The 24198-nt window shown below is 40.1% G+C and overlaps 1 protein-coding gene across 4 annotated transcripts in view; it reads right to left on the bottom strand.

Moving 5' to 3' along the window:
• SIK3 (SIK family kinase 3) overlaps window positions 1-24198 on the bottom strand; it is a 264012-nt gene that overhangs the window by 61702 nt on the left and 178112 nt on the right. For all 4 annotated transcript variants that reach the window (XM_006056875.4, XM_025266844.3, XM_006056876.4 and 1 more), the window contains exon 4: window positions 17625-17786. In XM_006056875.4, the coding sequence (XP_006056937.2) occupies window positions 17625-17786 (162 nt within the window). The remainder of the gene's footprint in view (window positions 1-17624; window positions 17787-24198) is intronic.

Below are 24198 nucleotides of genomic sequence, written 5' to 3'. Positions count from 1 at the left end.
TCACTTTGCTGCATACCTGAAACTAGCTGAAACACCTAGAGTTGTAAACCAGTGAGTTCAGTTGCTCAGTTGTGTCTGACTCTTTGCGACCCCACAGACTGCAGTACGCCAGGCCTCCTTGTCCATCACCAACTCCTGGAGTTTACTCAAACTCATGTCCATTGACTAGGTGATGCCATCCAACCGTCTCATCCTCTGTTGTCCCCTTCTCCTTGCACCTTCAATCTTTCCCAGCATCAGGGTCTTTTCCAATGAGTCAGCTCTTCACATCAGGTGGCCAAAATACTGGAGTTTCTGCTTCAGAATAACTCCTTCTAATGAATATTCAGGACTGATTTTCTTTACGATGGACTGGTTGGATCACCTTTCTCCAACACCACAGTTCAAAAGCATCAATTCTTCAGCACTCAGCTTTTTTTATAGTCCAACTCTCACATCCACACATGACTACAGGAAAAACCACAGCTTTGACTAGATGGACCTTTGTTAGCAAAGTAGTCTCTGCTTTTTAATATGTTCTAGGTTGGTCATAACTTTTCTTCCAAGGAGTAAGCATCTTTTTATTTCATGGTTGCAGTCACCATCTGCAGTGATTTTGGAGCCCAAAAAAATACATTGTCACTGTTTCCACTGTTTCCCCATCTAGTTGCCATGAAGTGATGGGACCAGATGCCACGATCTTAGTTTTCTGAATGTTGAGTTTTAAGCCAACTTTTTCACTCTCCTCTTTCACTTTCATTATGTGGCTCTTTAGTTCCTCTTCACTTTCTGCCATAAGGATGGTGTCATCTGTATATCTGAGGTTATTGATATTTATCTTGATAATTCTGATTCCAGCTTGTGCTTCCTCCAGCCCAGCATTTCTCATGATGTACTCTGCATAGAAGTTACATAAGCAGGGTTACAATATACCGCCTTGACGTACTCCTTTCCCTATCTGGAACCAGTCTGTTGTTCCATGTCCAGTTTTAAGTATTGCTTCCTGACCTGCATATAGGTTTCTCAAGAGGCAGGTCAGGCGGTCTGGTATTCCCATCTCTTTCAGAATTTTCCAGAGTTTGTTGTAGTCCACAGAGTCAAAGGCTTTGGCATAGTCAACAAAGCAGAAGTAGATGTTTTTCTGGAACCCTCTTGCTTTTTTGATAATCCAATAGATGTTGGCAGTTTGATCTCTGGTTCTTCTGTCTTTTCTAAACCCAGCTTGAACATCTGGAAGTTCATGGTTCACGCACTGTTGAAGCCTGGCTTGGAGAATTCTGAGCATTATTTACCATCATGTGAGAAGAATGCAACTGTGCAGTAGTTTGAGTATTTTTTGGCATTGCCTTTCTTTGGGATTGGAATGAAAACTGACCTTTTCCAGTCCTATGGCCACTGCTGAGTTTTCCAAATTTGCTGGCATATTGAGTGCAGCACTTTTATAGTATCATCCTTTAGGATTTGAAATAGCTCAATTGGAACTCCATCACCTCCACTAGCTTTGTTCATAGTGATGCTTCCTAAGGCCCACTTGATTTTGCATTCCAGGATGTCTAGCTCTAGGTGAGTGATCACACCATTATGATTATCAGGGTCATGAAGATCTTTTTTGTATAGTTCTTCTGTGTATTCTTGCCACCTCTTCTTAATATCTTCTGCTTCTGTTAGGCCCATACCATTTCTGTCCTTTATTGTGCCCATCTTTGCATGAAATGTTCCCTTGGTATCTCTAATTTTCTTGAAGAGATTTCTATGATCACTGAAGAAGGCTTTCTTATCTCTCCTTTCTAGTCTTGGGAACTCTGCATTCTAATGGGTATATCTTTCCTCTTCTCCTTTGCCTTTCGATTCTCTCCTATTCACAGCAATTTGTAAGGCCTCCTCAGACAGCCATTTGACCTTTCTGCATTTCTTTTCCTTGGGGATGGTCTTATCCCTGCTTCCTGTACAATGTCACGAACCTCTGTCCACAGTTCTTCAAGCACTCTGTCCATCAGATCTAACCCCTTGAATCTATTTGTCACTTCCACTGTATAATCATAAAGGATTTTATTTAGTTCATACCTGAATGGTCTAGTGGTTTTGCCTACTTTCTTCAGTTTAAGTCTGAATTTGGCAATAAGGAGTTCATGATCTGAGGCACAGTCAGCTCCCGGTCTTGTTTCTGCTGACTGTATAGAACTTCTCCATCTTTGGCTGCAAAGAATTTAATCAGTCTGATTTCAATATTGACCATCTAGTGATGTCCATATGTAGAGTCTTCTCTTGTGTTGTTGGAAGAGGGTATTTGCTATGACCAGTGTGTTCTCTTGGCAAAACTCTATCAGCCTTTGCCCCGCTTCATTCTGTACTCCAAGGCCAAATATGCCTATTAGTCCAGGTATCTCTTGACTTCTACTTTTGCATTCCAGTTCCCTATAGTGAAAAGGATATCTTTCTTGGGTGTTAGTTCTAGAAGGTCTTGTGAATCAACTATGGTTCAATTAAAAAAAAAAAAAAAAAAAAGCCCAGCACTGGTGAGGACAAATGCAGCAACGGGAACTCACACAAATTGACAGACTGGTTTAATAACACTCAGTGAAATCTGAAAACATTTATACAGTACAACCTGGAAACATTACTCCTCAGTCTAGACTCTTAGATGTTTAAAAATGCAATGGGATGTTTAAGAGTGCAATATTCATTGCAAGATTGCAACAGTAAAAGCTTCAAACTGAAAGCAATCCAAATATCCATCCAGGGATAAAATGGAAAACTAACTTGTGGTATACTTCTATCATGGAATACTAGATAGAAATAGAAAAGAATAAATCCTAGCTATACAGACATGGGTAAATCTTGCAAACAGTGTTGTGTGAAATAAAACACAAAGTCATATATTCAGCATGATTCCACTGATACACAGTTCAAAAATGAGCAAACTATATTCAGGATGGGCCCACTGCACATTACATTCAATATAAATGGCACCTCTTGGAACCAAACTTCTGAAAGATATATTGCACAGGTGGTAAAAACTACTTTTAAAAAAACTGTCAAGCAAAGAAATGATTAACATGACTATCAAGACAGAGTTACCCCATGGGGGAAGAATAAGGTTGTAACAGGGTGCCCAGCTAATTACATTATCTATTTTCTGACCTGTGTAGTAATTTGCACAGGTGTTTGCTTTATAGAGATTCATTAAAGTGTACACATGTGGTTAATGTACATTTCTGTTTATATACATGATATTTCATAATAAGCAAAGAAAACAATAGGATCCTTTTTTCTCCTCTACTTCTATTTTTTGCCCTTAGGGACCATTTCATTGGCTCTAAGCTCCATTATCCACATGGCTCAGGAGGGGAGGGATCAGGCTGTTTTTCTTACCTGAGTGTGAATCTCCAAGCCTTGAACTGTGAGCAGTAAATTTCTGTTGCTTATAAGCCACTTAGTCTGCAGTATTTTATTACTGCAGCCTGAATGGACTAAGACACATTACTTATAAATAGTTTAAAAATTCATTTTAAACATTTTTATCTATACTGTCACCAACTCCCTTAACTGGACAAGAGCTGCCAACAAAGAACAACACTAAGGAGATTTACATTTTCCTTCTTTTCCTTCCATATGGCCAACTTTCCCTCCCTGCTGCATTTTCCCATTGGCAACCATAAATTTGTTTCCTACATCTATAACTCTATTCTGTTTTGTAAATAGGTTCATTTGTCACATTTTTTTAGATTCCACATATAAGCAATATCATATGATACTTGGCTTTTCTCTGCCTGACCTACTTCACTCAGTATGATAATCTGAAAGCCCATCCATGTTGCTGCAAATGACTTTACTTCATTGTTTTATGGCTGAGTAATATTCTATTATATATACACACATATATATCATATCTTTTTTATCCATTCCTCTATCAATGGAAATTCAGGTTGCTTCCATGTCCTAGATATTGTAAATAGTGCTGTATATTTTTTTTTCTGAGGAGAAGGGGACAGAGGATGAGATGGCTGGATGGCATCACTGACTCAATGGACATGAGTTTGGGTAAACTCTGGGAGTTGGTGATGGACAGGGAGGCCTGGTATGCTGCAGTCCATGAGGTTGCAAAGAGATGGACACGACTGAGTGACTAAATTGAACTGATTTTTTTTCTGACGATAACTTTTCAATTACTCAAGTCTCAGAGGTAAGAAGCCAGTAGATGTGCAGAGGCATTCCTTTACCACCTCAGGCACTTTGTATTCAGCCACTACCTTATTTTAGCTTTCCAGAACTATCGTCCAATATGAAGTGCTGTATGGCCCCAGTTCATGTCAGCCTGGGAGTATTCTAACCCAGGGCACAAGTAAAATAAACCACAGCGTCGCAGGCTCTGTTCACACAGTGCAGGATGGAGAGCATGGGTGCGTCAGGTAGGGAGACGCAGAAGTGGGGCAATGTCCACAGGGATAAAAACAACAGCAACAACAAAAGTAACACAGAGACTTAAGGCAAAGAAGAGATCACGTTTGGTGCACGTTCCAAGGTTCATGAAGTTGTGAAGTCGTGTCCGACTCTTTGTGACCCACCCCATGGACTGTAGCCCACCAGGCTCCTACATCCATGGAATTTTCTAGGCAAGAGTACTGGAGCGGGTTGCCATTTCCTTCTCCAAGGAAAGTACATATACTTTCCTAGGTTAAGTATATATATATTTTGCAGTTTTGAAGGTGAAAGTCGCTCAGTTGTGTCCAACTCTTTTCTCCAGGCCAGAATGCTGGAGTGGGTAGCCCTTCCCTTCTCCAGCGGATCTTCCCAACCCAAGGATCGAACCCAGGTCTCCAGTGCACTGACAAATGTCAAAGAAAGGAAGGGAGAGTGGACAAGAAAACCCTATCAGACTTTCTGTGCTCTCACAACAATATGGGAGAAATTAATGACAGAATACCTACTTGATACACAAGCACTAAAAATGACTATAGGGAGCAGCATAGGGAAAATGTTTGACATAATATGAAAGATAAAAAACACATTTAAAATGGTACATACAGTGATTACAACTATTAAAAAATTCATAGAAAAAAAATGCATTCAAAATGATAATGATAGTTTTAAGGTAGGATTCCAGTTTGAAAACTTAAAAATCTTTTGTTGCTGTTTAAATTTCCTATAGTATACTTATATTATTGCTTTAGTACTTCACATTAAAAATTTTTTAGGGACTTCCCTGGTGGTTCTGTGGCTAAGACTCTGTGCTCCCAATGCAGGTGGTCCAGGTTCGATCCCTGGTTAGGGAACTAGATCCCACATGCAGCAGCTAAGAGTTTGTGTGCCACAACTAAGACCTGGCCCAGCCTAATAAATAAATAATATATTAAAAAAATTTTTTTTAATATAAAGCCTTTAATAATAAGAACTAAAACACTGAGCAGTTTTAGAAAATTCTCAGGTATAAAGATGCCATAAAGATACTTTTATGTCCTTTACTCTTTATTTACTAGCAATAAGAAGAAAATTATGACTTACAGATTCAATATTAAAATGATGAATATTCTAAAGAGTTACAGAAGGAAAGGGAGAAACAAGAGAAGAAACTGGTTAAAGTAAATACTCACCCCCTAAATACTCACCCCCCACACAACAGAAGCCATATGGGTGGAGCTGTTCTCTTCATGTGGCCTACGGTCATTTATTTCTCTACTCACAAGTGGCTCCTAACATAACTGGTTAAGTCTCTTTTCCAAGCCCTGAACACCCTGGTTGGTTAGCATTTGTTTGCAGGCTTGAATGGTATCTTACATCCCCTTCTCTTAATACAGAGCAGCAGACTTTAATTTGAACCATATGCCTGTCTTCTAGGGATGGTTTAAATGCCAGAGCTTTACTATCCAGTTTGAGACTTGAAATCCTTTGTTCTAGGCAAGATCAGGAGCCTGGGGCTATATGGGGCAGTGATACAGTGGCCCTAAAAGGAAGTACATCATCAAAGGGGTGTGTCTGTGTGGTAAGGGGAAAGAGGCAACGGGTGGCATGAATTTAAAAATCAGGACAATTGACTGCAACAGGAAATCTTCTTATTTGGTCTACCACCTCAGAGCAATGCCCTTGACTTCTTTTCTGGCTAACCAAGGAGAAACCCAAAGCAGATGGAACAGATTAGGGCTAGGCTGCAGCCAGTCCCACAGGGTGGCAGTGTCTGTGAAGGTGGACGGCAGCACAGCTGCAAGCGACAGCCAACGCCTCCCAGACTCGCGCTTCATCTCATTCCCTCGCTGTGGGAAGTAAGTATGGGGCAGAGGAAAAAAGCGAAGTGGGAAAATAACTATGTATCCTGAATAAACAACCTCACCAGAAAATACCGTGACTAGATCCTTTGCGTTTTAAAATCTGAAAGTTTCTGAAAACTTATAACCCCAACGCTGCACTTATAACTAGAGACAAAGATCAAGAATATAAATAATTCTGGCCCTTGATTAACTTCTCAATGGACTAATAAGTACAGGGTAGGGGCCACAAGCTGTCGAGTGTACAAGCTAAAAATGACTTGAAGAACCAAAGATTAAGACCTGTGAAAGAACACTTTATAAATGGGATTCAGACTGTTACATGGACTACTAAGATAGAAGTAAAGTGAAGTGAAGTTGCTCAGTCGTGTCCAACTCTTTGCAACCCTGTGGACTGTAGCCTACCAGGCTCCTCCATCCGTGGGATTCTCCAGGCAAGAGCACTAGCGTGGGCCGCCATTTTCCTTCTGCACATGGCACAAATCACGCTTTTCCTGCACAACATCACTAGCCTAGGAATCATGTGGCCCAAACGCTTTATCTGGAATTGAACACAACAAGAGTCAACTGTGCAGATCTCAGAATATTGGTAGTGACCAAATTCTAAGTTCCCAGGAGTCTCCATATTAGTTTGCTCTTAAAAACGGGTCTTGGGAAGTCCTGTGTTTAGCAATCCCTCCAACCTCTGGCTGAACTTCCTAACTAGGAGCTAATAGGGAAGTAATGCCAAAAACTACTGACTCACAGCCTGAGCATTTATACTCAAGAGAAATTTCTTCATGGGAAAAAAAAAAATCAAGTAATCAGCTTCTGGAAGGCGGGTGGGCGTTGACTTAGTTTAAGAAACCAGAGGTCAGAATTGAAGGAGGCGAGAGATAATTCTCAGGAGACTGAGAGAATATATGTACCTTCTTGGAACGTGTTAGAGAGCTATTAAAGGGCTATTCTGTGGCCACTTCTAGATTACACCACATATGAGGCTCCTCTGCACCCATCACTTAACCTTAGGAATCTCCTGACGCTCTGTAACTTCCCAGCACTAGGTGTCTATGCAGTATGCTATCTCTGTGGAAAATTAAAGTTTAAAAACAAAATTGCTGGACCAACATTACATGGGTATTTTCAATGAATGACATGCATTTTCCCTCAAAGCGTTAAAATATCTCAGCAGTTAGGAAAACTGAACTTGGTTATTTTTAAATGAAATAACAAATAAACCCTCTCCACTCTATTATAGATAGCACTACCCTTCTCATGAAACATAACCCTCCCCCAACAAAACATATGGATGTGAGAGTTGGACCATATGGACGTGAGAGTTGAGAACTGGACCATAAAGAAGGCTGAGTGCTGAAGAATTGATGCTTTGAACTGTGGTGTTGGAGAAGACTCTTGAGAGTCCCTTGGACTGCAAGGAGATCCAATCAATCAATCCTAAAGGAAATCAGTCCTGAATATTCACTGGAAGGACTGATGCTGAAGCTGAGACTCCAATACTTTGGCCACCTGATGCAGAGAACTGAATCATTTGAAAAGACCCTGATGCTGGGAAAGATTGAAGGCAGAAGGAGATGGCTGGATGGCATCACTGACTCAATGGACATGCATTTGAGCAAGCTCCGGGAGACGGTGAAGGACGTGGAAGCCTGGCGTGCTGCAGTCTATGGGGTCGCAAAGAGTCGGACATAACCGAGTGACTAAACAACAATAACCCCACAAAACATAAGACCTTTTCATCAAACTCTAGTACAGAGTAGGCGTATATAGCAAAGAGTTGTACTAAGACACTTTCTGTAAGACCTACAAACAATATCCATTGGAATTCCTGGAAACATTTATGCATATTATTATAGTCATAATTCTAAATCATATCACTTAGAAAAATAAAAGTCCAATCATTCAATCAAGTAAGTTTCTAATACTGATAGGTGAGTACACTACACAAATTTTTAGCACCTTTTACAGACCATAATGAATTAAGGTCCCCTTAAATTCTCAACAAAAACTAAAGACACCAAATAGAAATATAGTATATAGGTACAAAAATAATATTTTCCAAATTAAAAGTTAAGACATATAATCTGATACACAGAAAGCTACTTTTGGAGAAAAGTTGGTATGATCACCTATAAGACTCTAAATTGTCACCTAGAAACTAAGTAGAATGGATTGGGAGTTTGGGATTAGAATTAGATGCACGCTATTATATACAGGATGGATAAACAATAAACTATGTTGTAAAGTAATCATCTTTCAATAAAAAAATAAAAGTTCACTATAATATTATTCAAGGAAAACTGTTTTGCCCATTTAACAAATGACTCATTAATGTATTTAAATTATATAAAAAAAGTATTTATCTAAAATTGATACATGTAGTTTGGAAGTCACCAATACACTGAGGTTGTGCATGCGTGTGTGCTCAGTTGTGTCCGACTCTTTGCAACCCCATGGACTACAGCCCACCAGGCTCCTCTGTCCATGGGGTTTCCCAGGCAAGAATCCTGCAGTGGTTTGCCATTTTCTTCTCCAGGGGATCTTCCTGACTCAGGAATCGAAACTGTGTCTCTTGTGGCTCCTCCACTGGCAACTGGATTTGACTACTGCACTACCTGGGAAGCTCCATATGTTGAGATTATAAATTGAGATTCAAATGGTCAGAAACTTGTCATGATCTTGTATTCGGAATTCTTACATTTTTTAACCTAAAAACTAAACCCTATTATCTAAATTATTTCCATAGTTTGTTTTTAAATGGTAAAATGGATAAGCAAGTTTAGCACTTCTTTGCAAATAATACACAATAATGTGGGCAGTCTTTATTCCCAATAAAGCAAACTAGATATTATATGTGTCCATGTGTGTGTATATATATAAAAATCTTAGCTCTTGAATACCTAGCAACATCTATAAAAGATCTGTCATCAATGAAGATAATCCATGAATTAGGCAAGGTTTGTCTTGAGACATTGTAGAATTATCATTTCCATCCTCATTAAATTTTTAACATAAATGTTCCTTATACTTTATATACTATCCAATAGTCCATGTAAATCTAACAAAATTTGATGAAAAACCGCACATTGGTCAACACTATCAAGGGTGCCCAACCACTTCAACTGAGCAATAACCATGACGACTGAGTCACAAGCAGGCTCCTTGGCTCCTAGCCAGCAGGTGGACTCACTTGCTTTACTGTCAAAGGCTCTCAAACCATGCCATGTAAGAGTTGGGAGATCTAAACCACTACCCCATTTATTTACCACTAATGGTGGCTCAGTAAAGAATCTGCTTGCAGTGTAGGATATCTGGCTTCAATCCCTGGGTTGGGAAGATTCCCTGGAGAAGGGAATGGCAACCCATTCCAGTACTTTTCCATGGGCAGAGGAGTCTAGTAAGCTACAGTCAACAGAGTCCTGAACAGTTGGACGTGACTGAGCATCTAACACGCACACACAATTATCCCCCAAATGAATGACCTGCAATTAATAGGAGTTTGTGTAAGAGGAACCTAAAGTTGGGGAAGAAATTCTTTCTTCTCCATTTCTTAAACTGGTTCACGTCTGCGTGTTCTAGGCATAACGCTGAAGTATGCCAAGAGTTATGTGAAACTATAAGCCAAATAAAATACATCTTCTGGGAATATCAATTTTTTTCCCTATGTTAAATAAAGTTGAATAATTTTAATATTAAAACAAATGTAGATACAACATTGAGGAGGATACAAAATGTGCATGAATTTAAAGATAAAGCATGTGATTTACAAAGTGAGCAATTTCAGACTATGTAACCAGCTCCCAACTTGCCCCCCAGCCTGTGTGAGTTCATCTCTGTGTTAGGAAAACCAGTGGTAAAATCTGAGAGGTAATGCTTTGTACTGGTAGCATAGCTATTGTTAATAAAACCCCCAAAACAGAAAATTGGTTTTGATCCTAGCAAGATGCAATCACTTTTCAAGATCAACAAGACCTTATACTTATAACCCAGAACTATGACTGACAAAAATCTGCTCACTTAAATTTTAACTTCACAGAGTTTTTGTCAAAAATCAACTATGTGTACCTGAAACACCTTTTGAATGAAAGTACATTAATATTTCATAGTGAAGTTCCAGTCTTAGGAATATGATTCAGAAGAGAGAATTCCCCCAACTGCATTTTCTCAAGGGTCAATATACATGACGGCTGCTTAGCCCTGCTAGTTGAGAGTCCTCACCATTTCAGGGTGTGAGTACCGGGTGAGGTGTTACTACTCCTAGGCTCCATTAGGACCCAAATTTGGGAAAGTTACATGGCCTGAGTCTCAATTTACTCCCTGTCTACCAGGGAGGTGTACTGAAAGGTTACCGAAATAAAGGGTGTTAGTACCATGACATAAAATTTGGGAGTGATATGATGAATATTGCATAACTACTTTTTCTGACCTCTCGGGGATATTCTCAATCACCAGGCTATGGAAGGAGTCTCAGAAACCAAGGTTTCCAACCTTTATTTTTTCTTGTAGGACTATATCTCAGTATATTCATGCTGGGGGTGAAAGGTCAATGAAGTTATTACCAAATGTTTTCATTTCTCACTTTTAAAACATAAAGTAGTCTAGATCTCACTGCATTAAAGGTCAAAAATTTCCACAGTACCTTAAATCCATGCACTGTGGAAATTCTTTCCAAAATATTGGCTTTGCTGTAGCTGAACTTCAGATCTTTGCTGTCTACTGATTGCCAACTAAAACAATAACACCGGAGTGGAAACCATCTCATGGAGGCCATTCTGGGAGTTGACATTTAAAGAAAAAAGTTTCCAACTTCCTTAGGTTAAAAAAAAAAAAAGTTTCCACAATTTTCAAAACATTCTCATAGCGTCTGAGTATTTCAAATAACTTTGCTTCATGGAATAAGCCAGCTACATTTAGGCAATCTTTTATAAATCTAGAAATTTCTCTACTTAGTTTCTAGGGACAAGAATTAAATTACTTTCAAACAGCAGTGCGTCAACTGTTAAAAATAAGGCAATAGCAGACTTCTTTGATAGCTTAATATAATCCGTCAATAAGGAAATCTGATTTCTCTATTTCTAAACAAACACTGACTGCAAGCTCCCTCTTCCTGGCCCGGTTGTGTGACTGGTTACCCAGTCCCAGACTCTTCCTCGCTTGCATCTCTCGTGTTTGCTGCCCTTTTCTTCCTTCCCAGGTCCACCACCACCACCTGTATGCGGAATCTTACCATTTCACAGGCCTTCCCCACCCCACCCACCCCCATTCAACAAACACTTATTTACTGAGCACCTACTATGTTAGACCACTGAGGAACACGTAACAGAAATGAGTGTGGGAACTCCCCTGCTTACAGTCTAGGGGAGGAAATACACAAGAGCATGGATATCTCTGGGAAAAGGCAGATATCTGAAGCGGCACCTTACAGACGAGGGATAATTAGATAAAGCTACATCCCACTGCCCCAGTATGAGCTTTTGCTTCCTCTTTTAAAATTTTATTTCTTTTTTAGAGTACACTTTTACAGTGCTTTATGATGTTGTGTTAGTTTCTGCTGCACAGCAACATGAATCGGCTGTATGCATTGCACAGGCTTTGAACTGATCTTCCTATTGCCTTCCTGTCTCCTCTTCCTACTCTCACTTTTTTTTCCCCTTATCCACCCTGAGTCTGATTTATTAAGCCTAGAAGTCAAACAATCTCGCAATCCAGTATAAATACCACCCCTCCCCACGTTCTCAGGCATGCCTCCCCTCCTCAAGTCTTCCCTCTCGCCAAGCTTTTCTGCAGACACGCTGTGTGCATCCTACTGCTATTCACGCTGCTCCAGCTCAGGTTCCCATTGTAACCAAAATAACCCCCCAATCCTCACCATGTGCACAGCGCCCCACGTGAACTGGCCCGTGCCAGCTCTCTCACTTCATCCTTCCACTCCCCACCTTATTTATCATCTCCAGCCATGCAAACCTGTCTCTTATCCCCTAAACATGTTACCGTCACCTCACTCAGGCCTTGGCCTTGCTCTTCCTTCTGTTTGGAAGGCTGTGCCTGTCCTGCTTATCCTCCCACAAGTCATTTTACCACTTTCACAAGTCCTTATGAGAACTTTTTTATTTATTAAAAAAAATTTTTGGGGGGCTGGGTCTCATGGTATGTGGGATCTCAGTTCCTAACCAAGGATCAACCAACCCCCACCCCCCTCCCCGCTGCACTGGCATCGTGGAGTCTTAACCACTGGACCACCAGGGAAGCCCTATGAGAGCTCATTTGTTCACGTGTTTACTGTCTATCTTCTGCCATCAGAATGTTAGTTCCGAGGGACTATTTTACCTGCTGCTGCATCCCCAAGGTCTGCACACAGCATGTGCTCTATTAACATTTGCTGATCCTATTGGCATTCTCTCCTCGACATCTATCCTTAAAGAAGTCTGCTCATCCTTTAAGACTCACCTCAAGGGCTACATTCTCAAAAGGATGATTCTGTCCTCATCACTGCCACATAAAGTTCAGACCCACAGAGCTCTTGAGCACCCACTGCAGCACAGGTGCAAGGCAGTGGGAGTCAAACAGTAAGCAGGAGCTGCTGACAGTGCCGGGGGCAGTTGTTATCTAATGGAATTTTGCAAACTCAAGTGGTTTCTTCATCCTCTGAACTCTGTGGTAACTGGACTATACAATTAACATGATAATGAATCACAACGTGCTATGTAACATCTCTCGCTATTGTATCAAACTGTAATTTGGTAGCTGTTGACCATGCTGTCACCCAGGGATATGAGGATGTGCTGCGGGAGCCATGCTGTGCCTCCCCTATCTGGCATCTGCTCCTCTGTGGTCCTCACACATCTGAGGCGAGAAAAGGGAAAGATTAGAGACCAAGAAACCTACTCTTTTCCCAGCGATGAACTCTATACAAGAAAGGGCTTTGCATGAATGCTCTTTAAAAGAAATTCAAAGTTTTAGCAAGTTAAAGGTCTTTTGGAAACTCTAGTTTTCTAAACAAGCTATACTTGTATGCCAAATATGAAACTAAATGATATGTGTGAAAATGCCTTGCAAAGTACTTTTTATATGTGCTTGTCTTCAGCCCCTTAGATATGTCCAACTCTGCGACCCCATGGACTGTAGCCTGCCAGGTTCTTCTGTCCACGGAATTCTCCAGGCAAGAACACTGGAATGGGTTGCCATTCCCTTCTCCAGGGGATCTTACCAATCTTCCCAACCCAGGGATCAAACCCACATCTCTTGCATCTCCTGCACTAGCAGGTGGATTCTCTACCACTGAGTCACTGGGAAAGCCCACTTTTTATATACATAGGGCATAATTTCATTGTAGTCTACGCATTTGCTGCCCAAATAAGACTGTAAATTCTTGAGGGTGGGAGTATGTTCTCAGCCTTCTTTTCCCTGTTCCATGATAGTGGAACATAAAGAACATAAAAAACACAGTTTGTTAAGAACCGTGAAGATTGTAGATATCCACTAAAAATTCTTAGACTTGGCAGTTCTGTCTTTCAGAAATAAAATTCTTTATTCTGAAAACAATCAATGCTTATTCTGGATTGCTAATGATAGAAACATCTTTCAAATAATCCTACAGAAGACAGGTTTGTGACCAGCATTAAGAAGAAGCCTTTTTAAATTCTAAAACCAGAAAGACAACAAAGTATTCACCTGGGCTTCATTCTCTCTAGAACTAGTGTAGAATAACAATTCACAGCTAAGAGTTTAATCACAAAAACTCTTAAACCATGGACTGATGTTGAATCTTTTAATGCCTGTAACTGAAATTTACCTCTCGTGTCCAGGAAACACATATTCTGTTGAAGAGGGCAAATACGGGCTTTTACACTTACTAGATTTTTACAGTAGTACCAAGAGTATTACATGTAAACTGTCACATTACTTCATAGAAAAAGTAAACAAATTCCTGCAAACACAAACATCCCTAGAACAACTTATTCATCTATTTTTGAAGAGGATACATGACCTTTTCATCAAAACCACTAGGTATAAATAATGGAAATGTGGACACAGGGCGGGAAGGGGAGGGCGGGGCAATCTGGGAGAGTAGCAATGACATATAGACACGGCCATGGACACACATGCGCCACCGTGTGCAGAACAGAGAACTGGTGGGGAGCAGCTGCGCAGTGCAGGCAGCTCAGCTTTTTGATGACTTAGAGGGGTGGAATGAGGGGGTGCGAGGGACATTCAAGAGGGAGGGGATGTATGTATGCAAATGGCTGATTCACTTCCTTATATAGCAGTAACTAACATAACATTGTAAAGCAATTATATGCCAATAAAAAAAATAAACCACTACATAAATATTGACATAAGGAAAACACACTCCTTAGATTTCCTAATCTGAATTTTTATTAATTCCATGTTAATTTGCTACTATAACATATATGATTCTTTTTAAATGAGGTGCCTAAGACTAACAATATTTTAAATAAAACAAAAAAAAATCCTCCTTTCTTTCTCATGTGTTTCTTTTTATATGGTAGTTCTTTCTTACCAAGACTTACAATAATTTGTCAAAAAGACTATTGAAAAGATCAAGGATCTGAAAGTTACTCTGGGCTTTGAGAATAAAAACTGATTTCATTACTTACCTGACTGTGTCCCGTCACAACCATGCAACACGCCTCTCCGAAACTAGCCATGCTGTGGTCAGCTTCAGTGAGAAGCACTTCTCCCCCGGTCACCTGAGCTCAGAGAAGGCTTGGGAGGTGAGAATGGGCATTCTATCTAACGTGTGTAGGGAGAGAAGCTTGGGCAACAACTGAGAAACTGAGTGGGGACGGCATGCAGGAAAGAACGCAAAGGCAACGTCCGATAGCTGTAAGAGCACAGAACCATCACGCTCATTGATTCTCTGCTTTGCGGCGAAAACAAACAACGAAAACAGAGACTTTAAGTGAACAAAGCAAAAATCCTGCCAAAACATATGGATTAATACACAGCCCAAAGCTGAATGCCAGCATCCCTAGGAGTCTAATTACACATCAGCAGGTAGAAACTCATATTGTGACTACATGGGTTTAACAAAGAAAGCTTTAAAAAAATCTCCTTATCCAAATATTTGTCAGTAGAGACCCTAAATTCAGTTGTCACCAATCCCTGCTTTAACACCTGGCTTTTCAATGCAAAAATTAAAAACCATGCAAATTGCCCGTGTGTGTGTGTGTGTGTGTGTGTGTGTGTATGTTAGTCACACAGTTGTATCCAACTCTCTGTGATCCCAGGGACTGGGGCTCACCAGGCCCCTCTCTCCATGGAATTCTCCAGGCAAGAACACTGGAGTGGGTTGCCATTTCCTTCTCTAGGGCAAATTGCCCTTAACTAAACCAAAATGGTTCTAAATTCAAAATCAAGAACAAAAACACGTAACAATTTTTTCTTGGTCTTTGGTCAGTAGAATAAGACTGGCAGAAACCCTGGGCCTTTTTTTACTCACTACCTTAATTACCAATCCAAAGAGCCCTACAATGACATTTGTGGCTGGCTGAATGACAGCCCTTCAAAGATGTCCCTGTCCTAATCCGTGGAACTTGTGAATGTGTTACGTATTTTCGCAGACAGGATTAAGTCAAGGATCTTAAACTTCATTTATTAAAAAAAGGATCTTTTTTTTTTTCCATTTATTTACTCATTAAAAACTTTATTTATTTATCATTTATTTGGCTGTGCTGCTCTTGGTTGTGGCATTGGGATCTTCCCTCTTTGTTGCGACCTGTGGGATCTGGTTTCCTAGCCAGTGGGCCCCTGCACCGGAGTGTGAAGTCCTAGCCACTGGACTATCAGGGAGGTCACCAGGTTAAGGATCTTGAGCAGGAGAGACCATCCTGGAGGGCCCAATATAGTCACAAGGGTCCTTTCAAGAGGGAAAAAGGGGGAACAGATAAGGAGTGAAAGATGTGACGATGGAAACAGGAGGCGGAAGAGTGATGCGAGAAAAGGGCTGGAGCCAAGGAACACAGAAGGACTCCAGAAGCTGACGAAGGGAAGGACACGAATCCCCCAAAAGCCTCTAGATGGAGCCAGCCCCACCCCACCGTGACTTCAGCCCCACGCGACTTACTCCAGATTTCGGACCTCCAGGGCTGGAAGACAATACACTTATATTGCTTCAAGCCACAAAGTGTGCGGTCATTTGTTATATCAGAATAGATAATTAACACAACATTTTACTATACTTTTAAGGATTGTGAAGCTTAGTAGTATTGTTATCATTAATTCAGCTGAAGCTACAATAATGACAAAAGAGGGTTTGAAACTGTGAGGCCTTTCCCCCTGCCCAGCCTCTGTGAGAATGGTCAGCATCTAGAGAGCATTAAAGAATATAAAACAGACATAAGGGCAAAGGAAAAACTGAATTTCATGTAAGAAAAAAAAAGTATCTAATTCCTGTCTACTGTATATTGAGCAAATACAGGACTCAAAGAGCTCACAGCTGAAAAGTTCTAATCAGCCCAACTCAGATAAACATAAGGCTAGGTGAATTCCAAGGAAGTGAAAGCAGAGCCTGGAAAGTGGGCAGTTATGACACCAAAGAAACTGTCAGAAGAATCACCAACCTACATACAGGGACTCTGACCTCTCATTATAATATAAACTTGAATTCTGAATTACCATCTGGTTAAGGAGGGAGATCTTTAGAACTGCTTCTTACTTAGGTTTTTCAAGACAGTTATAGTCTAGCTACACTTCTGTTTTCTATATGAGACTCCCTTCCTTTTTCACCTGGGAGATGAGGGACATAAAATGTAATGCCAAAAACTGCCAGAAAACAAAAATGGCTTATTTTCATATCTATAGTTTCCATATAGATTGCAGTCACTTTCTTCTATCAATAGGTGGTGAGCTTGCATTGGTTAGGCAAATGCTGGCAGTTTACTAAAACTGAAGTATGAGGAGACTGAGGCAGTGAAAAGTGCTTTTTCAGGCACTGTCAGACGAGCAGATGAATGAAATTTGAGGATGAAAAGAGATGGACTGCCTTTAAACCACGATAAGATCTATTCTTAAAACCACAGTCTTAAGAATAAGCATGCTCTGTATCAGCAATGATACAAATCAACCTTCTCAAGTGAGGGTGGGCACACAGTTTTATGAGATCTTTTTACTACTTTATTCTATGTTGTATTCCTTATTTAAAAATCACTTTTTCTTTTTTCTCCCCAACCTAGTTGCATCAGAAACTATGAGAAAAATTTACATAAGTGTATTCTGAAAGTTTATTCATTTTCAAGCCATGCACACACAAAATCCTTTTCACAATCCTTCTTTCTGAATAGATAGAAACAAGACAATTTCTTGCTTTAAGAACCTTGAAGGAAAAGCTCCTTTATGCCCATTGCACATCCTCAGCACACTTCTCACCTGCTATCTTGATATTCAGATTGGCGTCCAGGAGCAAATTTTCAGCTTTTAAATCACGATGAACAATGTTCCGACAGTGACAAAAATACACGGCTGCAACGATCTGTTTGAACTTGCGACGGGCCTCCTTTTCTGCCATCCTGCCGTGGGCCACCAGGTGGTCTGTGCCAAAGAAGAGTACCGTCAGTTCTTGTTGGGGACTGGTGTGACTTCAAAAGGTAGACAGAAGGAGGGCTGCTAGTGGGCCCAGCACAAGAGTGAGTCAAAGGCGTGAAACAAACAGATGTAACACAATGCACTCAAGCCTTGATTTGTATCTATAAAATTCATTAGTAATCAGCATTCAAACTCCATTAAGTATAAATCCCATTACATATATGTGTATAAGAGTACACTCACCCTCCCATAAGAAAGGGAGAGTAGTGAGGGACACACGTAACGGTTTTCTTCAGGGATTGTAATACTCAACATCTTCCTGCTCATAGCTCCGCTGCAAAAGTTTACATATACACAGCAAACGTGCACATGAGATAAGTATCAGTATCAGCAATATTTCCTGTGCTAAAGAGTGAGTCAAAAAGCAGAGTCCCAGTAATCAATCATTTTAGGAGAGAACAGACAGAAATCAGTCATTACTAAGGGGGGAAATCCTGCTTTACATAGGACTCTGTTCAGGCTGATCTCTTTTGCTCTCAAGTTTTACAACTTGACATAAAAATGTATGTATTTGGTGACTATTCTCTGGGATGTACAACAATATGCCTGCATCTTTACATGTGCATTTATTGTGCTTACCAAATATTTTAAAACTATGTTATGAAGCTTTATTGATAGAAAACCAAATGAAGTTTCTACCACTTTAAATGAAATAATCCCATTGGCTATGTTGCTAAGGTACAACAAAAGAATTGACATGTGATAAGCTTTGTATATCTCTAAATCAGGCTATCTACTATGTTTAAAAAAGGAATTGGTTGATACATATCATAAGTTCTATAACTTTTTTCTAATCATGGCAGTAGGTTTATATTAAACCAATGACATGCATATCCTAACCCAGTTCTTCATCTAACAACAAATACGGGTCATGACAGCTGATAGGATTAGAAACGTTAGTGACACAGTTTGCTCTGTTTGAAATCTGTAATAGCCTCTCAGCACTATCCTTAAACCAACTGATCCAGCTTGGGAAAAGATGCATTTGCCATCATAAGCATTCTGAGATAGTGGGAAAGTGAAAAATTAGACAATATAAGTGACTATATTATTGTTTGTTTTCTAATAGTAGTTTCAGTAACACTACCCGATTGTTTTGGCACCATCTCAAACCCCCATGGGACCAGTCAGATATTTCTTTCTTTCACCACAGAGAAGAACTCTGAAATAAAATATATGCTCTAGTAAAGACTAACAAGATTAAGAGCTTAGGACAAGAAATGGGGGAAGAGGGTGTAAAGGAGAGGAGGAAAAATGATAATTCATCTACACAGCAGATTCTCAAACAATTCGAACAACATTCTGACCACAAAGATGATAAAACTTTGGAGACCAAATACAACAGTAATTTTAAGAACAATGTTATAAGTAGATTATTTATTAAGAAAGACTCCTCAAAGAAGCTGCTATAATTGTTAAGAGTTATCAATGACCCCCACACAAAATCTTTGACGCATTTCCCTCAAGAGCAATCATTATTATGGTCAAGATTACCAATTTGGTAGAAATAAAGAGAAAATAAGAAGACTTTAGCTTAGATATTAAAAGGACCAGGATACAGCTTTCCACCAGAGTTTGGAGGTGGTGATAAATGAGCTCACACATTGGTGTGTTTAGGCTCCTGGTATGATCTGTCAAATGAACTTCAAACAACACAAAAGCCTCAGAGAGGGACAAGGAGTGAACATAAGCTGCTGAAGAACTGGACATCCATCAGAAGTGGACACCGTGCACCACGGCAAGAGGCCATTCTCGAACAGTACCTGCTCCTTTGACCCACTACTGCTCTTAATCCAAGGCCTAATTATTCTAATAATGTGTTTTAGCTGCTAAACTCTGTCTAATTAAAGAGCTTTGAAGAGACAGCTATTCTTGAGAAACACAAAAATAAGCCCTTATGAAGGTTTACCATCAGAAGCTCATTTGGCCAAGCCACCCATTAATTAAAATGCCCAGGAGACATTCATCTGGCAGTAAATACTAATTACCAGAACACATCAAAGAGCTTCTTAAACACAACAGAATGATTAATTTAGCAATTTCCAAAATAAGTGATTTTCTTATATAAAAAAAAAAAAACTCTTTATATTTTCCAAGTACTTTGTTTTCCTAAAATGATTGGAAAGTTCTCAAAAATGTTACACAGGCCAGGAGCTGGTGGAATGCAGACTAGTTCTGTTTTATCTCTAGAATGACACATTGGTTGTCCTTGGATGAATCATTTATACTGCCAATATCTCTATCTCTTGATCTGCTAAACAGAAATAAATTCTGTTACATGCTATGGCCAAAGAAAGAACAGCATATTTGGGACTATACTCGTACTTTGACTAAGAGTTATCATATATGACAAAATTTTAACTTCCAAAGACATTTTTTAAAAAGCTATTTAAAAAAAAAAGTTCCACTCAATACTACATAAATGCTATTTCAGCATTTGGTTAACAGATCCTAAGGATCTTTGTTCAGGATACTGTAGTGCTCAAAATTGATCTTTATTATTATACACCAACTGTCAATGTTACATGGTTCTGGTTACAAGGTATTTGAGACAGCACACTGGGAAAAACAGCTTAAATTATATAGCACTTTCACAAAAGAAGGCTTCCCTGGCGGCTCAGATGGTAAAGAATCTGTCTGCAATGCAGCAGACCTGGTTCGATCCTTGGGTCGGGAAGATCCCTTGGAGAAGGAACTGGCAACCCACTCCAGTATTCTTGCCTGGAGAATTCCATAGACAGAGAAGTCTGGCAGGCTATAGCTCATGGGGTGGCAAAGAGCTGGCCACGACTAACCAACTAACACTTTCACTTTCCCTAAAGATATCTACAGTATCCCTATAGCTATGAATATAAAAAAGATACACACAATTTACTTTTTTTTTAAAATGTGTTAGCTGTAAACATCAGATGTTTTTTCTGAGCCATTGTGTTTGATGTTTAAGTTTTTTGGGGGAGTGTTGTGTTCTTCCCCACATACAGGACCTTCATACTGGCTCAATGTCATTCAGACTCCAGCCTCTGCTTTTATTTTTGCCCATCTTATTACCACCACTCCCCCCACCTACAGCCCACAGTCCTGTTAGTTTGCTTTCGGCGTAAACCTTAGGGTCTGGTGGGTGTGCCAGGAAGCCAACAGCCTGCAGTGGTTTGCAGTCCCTGCTGAAACTGCCTTTCAGCTGCCTGCTGACAAATGGCTGCTTTATGTTCATGAATGCTCCATAGGCAAGTAGCAAAAATTCTTCCAGTTCAAATATGATATTTAACTTTTAGCGAAGAAACCCAGAGCAGGAGGCCAGCCTAGACTTAACACAAAGTCACAGTGCTGGAAAACACACTGGGGTAATTTCAGAAGGCAAATGATACAAAACAGCTCCTGAACCACTTTAACATTCAAAGTAAAACACATTTTGAAACTTGTCAGGAGACACCCAGTTGCAAGGAACTCTAAAGAGTTGTTCTGCTTCTTCTGGACAGCTTAGCGAGCTAGTTCTCCGAAATACTGGGCAAGATCCCACCCACATCACTAGTCCCAAGCAACCCACCCTGCTCGGACACTAGCTTCCTGTATTCCTAGACTTGTGCCCCCACCCACTCACCCGAGTCTAGACAATATGCAATCCGTCACAGTAAACCCCTTTTCACCATCAATTCACTACTAATCTACTTAGTTCCCACTGTACCTGCAAATTTAAAGGTATCCTCTATCATAACTTCAACCATTTCAACCCTGACAAAGATGCGGTGACTCTCAATTAGAAGGAGAAAACAGTTCTCCTGTTTTCTAGCTCTTGTTACAAGAAAACTACGAAATAAAAACTATAAAAACAAATAACAAAAAAGTAAAGAGTCCAAGTTCTCTTTCTCACTTTTCAATCACCATAAATCACTTGGCACCGGATTTCTATAATCTTTTTTATCTGTTTTTCCTTACAAAGTAAAAAAAAAAAAAAGTTAGTGACACTAAGGGATTTATATACCTCATGAAGAGTATATTATTAGAAGCAGAGGGAATGAATTCTGAAGTTTCAAAAGTATTCAAGCACCAGCATTTGTAAAGTTTGCTTCAGAATTCACTGCTTGTAATTTTGTCCCAATCTGACTCAAGAAGAAATATCTTGTGGTACATTTAGATTCTAACCTTTCAAAGAGCAAAAATACACACAAGGCAGTCTTAACGTCCCTAGACCAGCTCACTGGAGTGTCAGAGGCATGCCACTAATGGGGTAGTGGTGGGGAGCCAACATTTCTTAAAATAAGTCACTTTTCCACTATAAACAGACAGTGTCTCCATTTGTCTGCTAGGTCTACGACTCGTACCTGACCCAAACACCAGCTGAAAATGAACCTTCCCTGACAGCAGGTCAAGCAATAGGGCAGAGACTTTCCATTTTTCATGATGAAGAAATAACTCAGTCTAGAATGGGGAAAAGGCGGCTTGTGTGCTAAGCTAGGAGGCTACCTGCAAGGATCTCTGCCCATTCCAGGCTAACCACAGCTAGCAGTTCTCTGCTGTGCCACTCGGTTCTATCATTTCGTCTTTCTACACCCATGGAAACAACTTCCTGTTTATCAAACACATGCTTCTTTCCAAAAGAGCCAAGGCGAGGCCAAGATAACCCAGCTGCCTGGTAGCAGGTTAACAAGAGTGCACTCACTTAAATATCACACTGTCCCTAACCCTTGGATGCCCCGAGCTGCCAGGCACTAGAGGAAGAGGGCTTGTTATTTGTTTTTCCTTGACAAGACTCCAACTACCTCATACCAGCCTTCTCTACTTGCTGCTGCTTCTTGTTACCATCTCTTTCCTTCATCCTTCCAGTGGTCCAGGCCCCAAACCCTGCTGTTGTCTTTCCTTCTCTTTCTCCCACACCTCGCATCCAGTCCATCAGCAGATTTTATAAACTCTGCTGTCAAGACACATCCAGAACTATCCCCACCCCTCTCCCCGCCCTACTCCAGTGCCACCGATTTAGTCCAATAGCCATTATCGGCCTTCTGGATTGCTGCAAAACCTCAGAATGCTTCTCCTAACCAGTACCCCTGATTCTGCCCCTGGCCCACCGCAATCTACTCTCAAAATGACAGCCAAAGTAGCAAGCTTTTCCCCTAACCTTTTCTTTTGAAATAATTACAGATTCACAGGAAGTTGCAGAGATAGTACAGAGAAATCCCATGTATCCTTCACCCCGTTTCCTCCAATAGTCCAATCTTACATAATTATAGAACAATATCAAAAGCCAGAATTTGACATGGTTGGAATATGTGTAGACTCCTGTGTCATTTTATCATATGTATAGATTTGTGGAACTACCACTGCAACCAAGATAAATAATTATTTGGAGTTGCTCATTACTAAGCATTCTTGCAGGTATAAAAACAAAATGCATACTATTTTTTTCTATCTACCCAAAATAGTAAACCTTTTGCTTCAGTGTCCTGAGAAAACACATTTTTTTGTGTGACACACAGCCACAAGATAAGCTTTAGTTCTAAAAGCTTTAGGCTAGAACAATTTCTATTTTTTCCTATGCCTCCCTACTGCATAGAAAAGAGACCTTTGCATGTGATGAATGCTCATTAATTATAGATTAACTCTAGGAATAACTATCAGAGGATAGACTATAAACTTTTCTAAAAACTATTTTTTTTTTACTCTTTAATTTACCACTAACAAAGTTTGTAAACTAAGCATAGTTTATGTTAAGGCTATTAAAAACATGCCATTCTTTTGATATGAGGTCTATTCACATTAATGTATAAAGGAGGATTTGTTTTCTTATAGTTTCTTAAAAAAATACTTCTAGACTAAGTATAAGCCCAGGCAGCCTGTGAAACAGAATCCCATATATCCTAAAACGCCTTTTAAGAATGTCATTCAGACTTCTCAGATGCAGTAAAAGTGTTTTTCATGCTATATCAATATACTAGCCAAGGTGGGTTAGCTAATTTTGTCATACAGAGGTTCTTCTCTGATTCCTAGCATAATCTGCAGGCTCCAAGTCTAGCTCATTCTTTAAAATGATTCTTTAAAATCATGTCTCTGAAGCTTTCCCTAACATACTCATCTACCCCAGAAGAAAGTGAAAGTGACGTCGCTCAGTCGTGTCCGACTCTCTGCGACCCCACAGACTGTAGCCTACCAGGCTCCTCCGTCCATAGGATTTTCCAGGCAAGAGCATTGCAGTGGGTTGCCGTTTCCTTCTCCAGAGGATGTTCCCGACCCAGGGATTGAACCCAGGTCTTCTTCATTGTAGGCAGAGGCCTTACCGCCTGAGCTACCGGGGAAGTCCTAGAAGAACTGGTCCATATTTTATATCAAATGGCATTTGGTCCATATACTCTGTAGCATCAGTGAG

This window comes from Bubalus bubalis, chromosome 16 (genome assembly GCF_019923935.1).
Source record: "Bubalus bubalis isolate 160015118507 breed Murrah chromosome 16, NDDB_SH_1, whole genome shotgun sequence".
NCBI lineage: Eukaryota > Metazoa > Chordata > Mammalia > Artiodactyla > Bovidae > Bubalus > Bubalus bubalis.
Note: the sequence above shows the minus strand (reverse complement) of the source record. Positions and strands in the feature narration are given on the sequence as shown.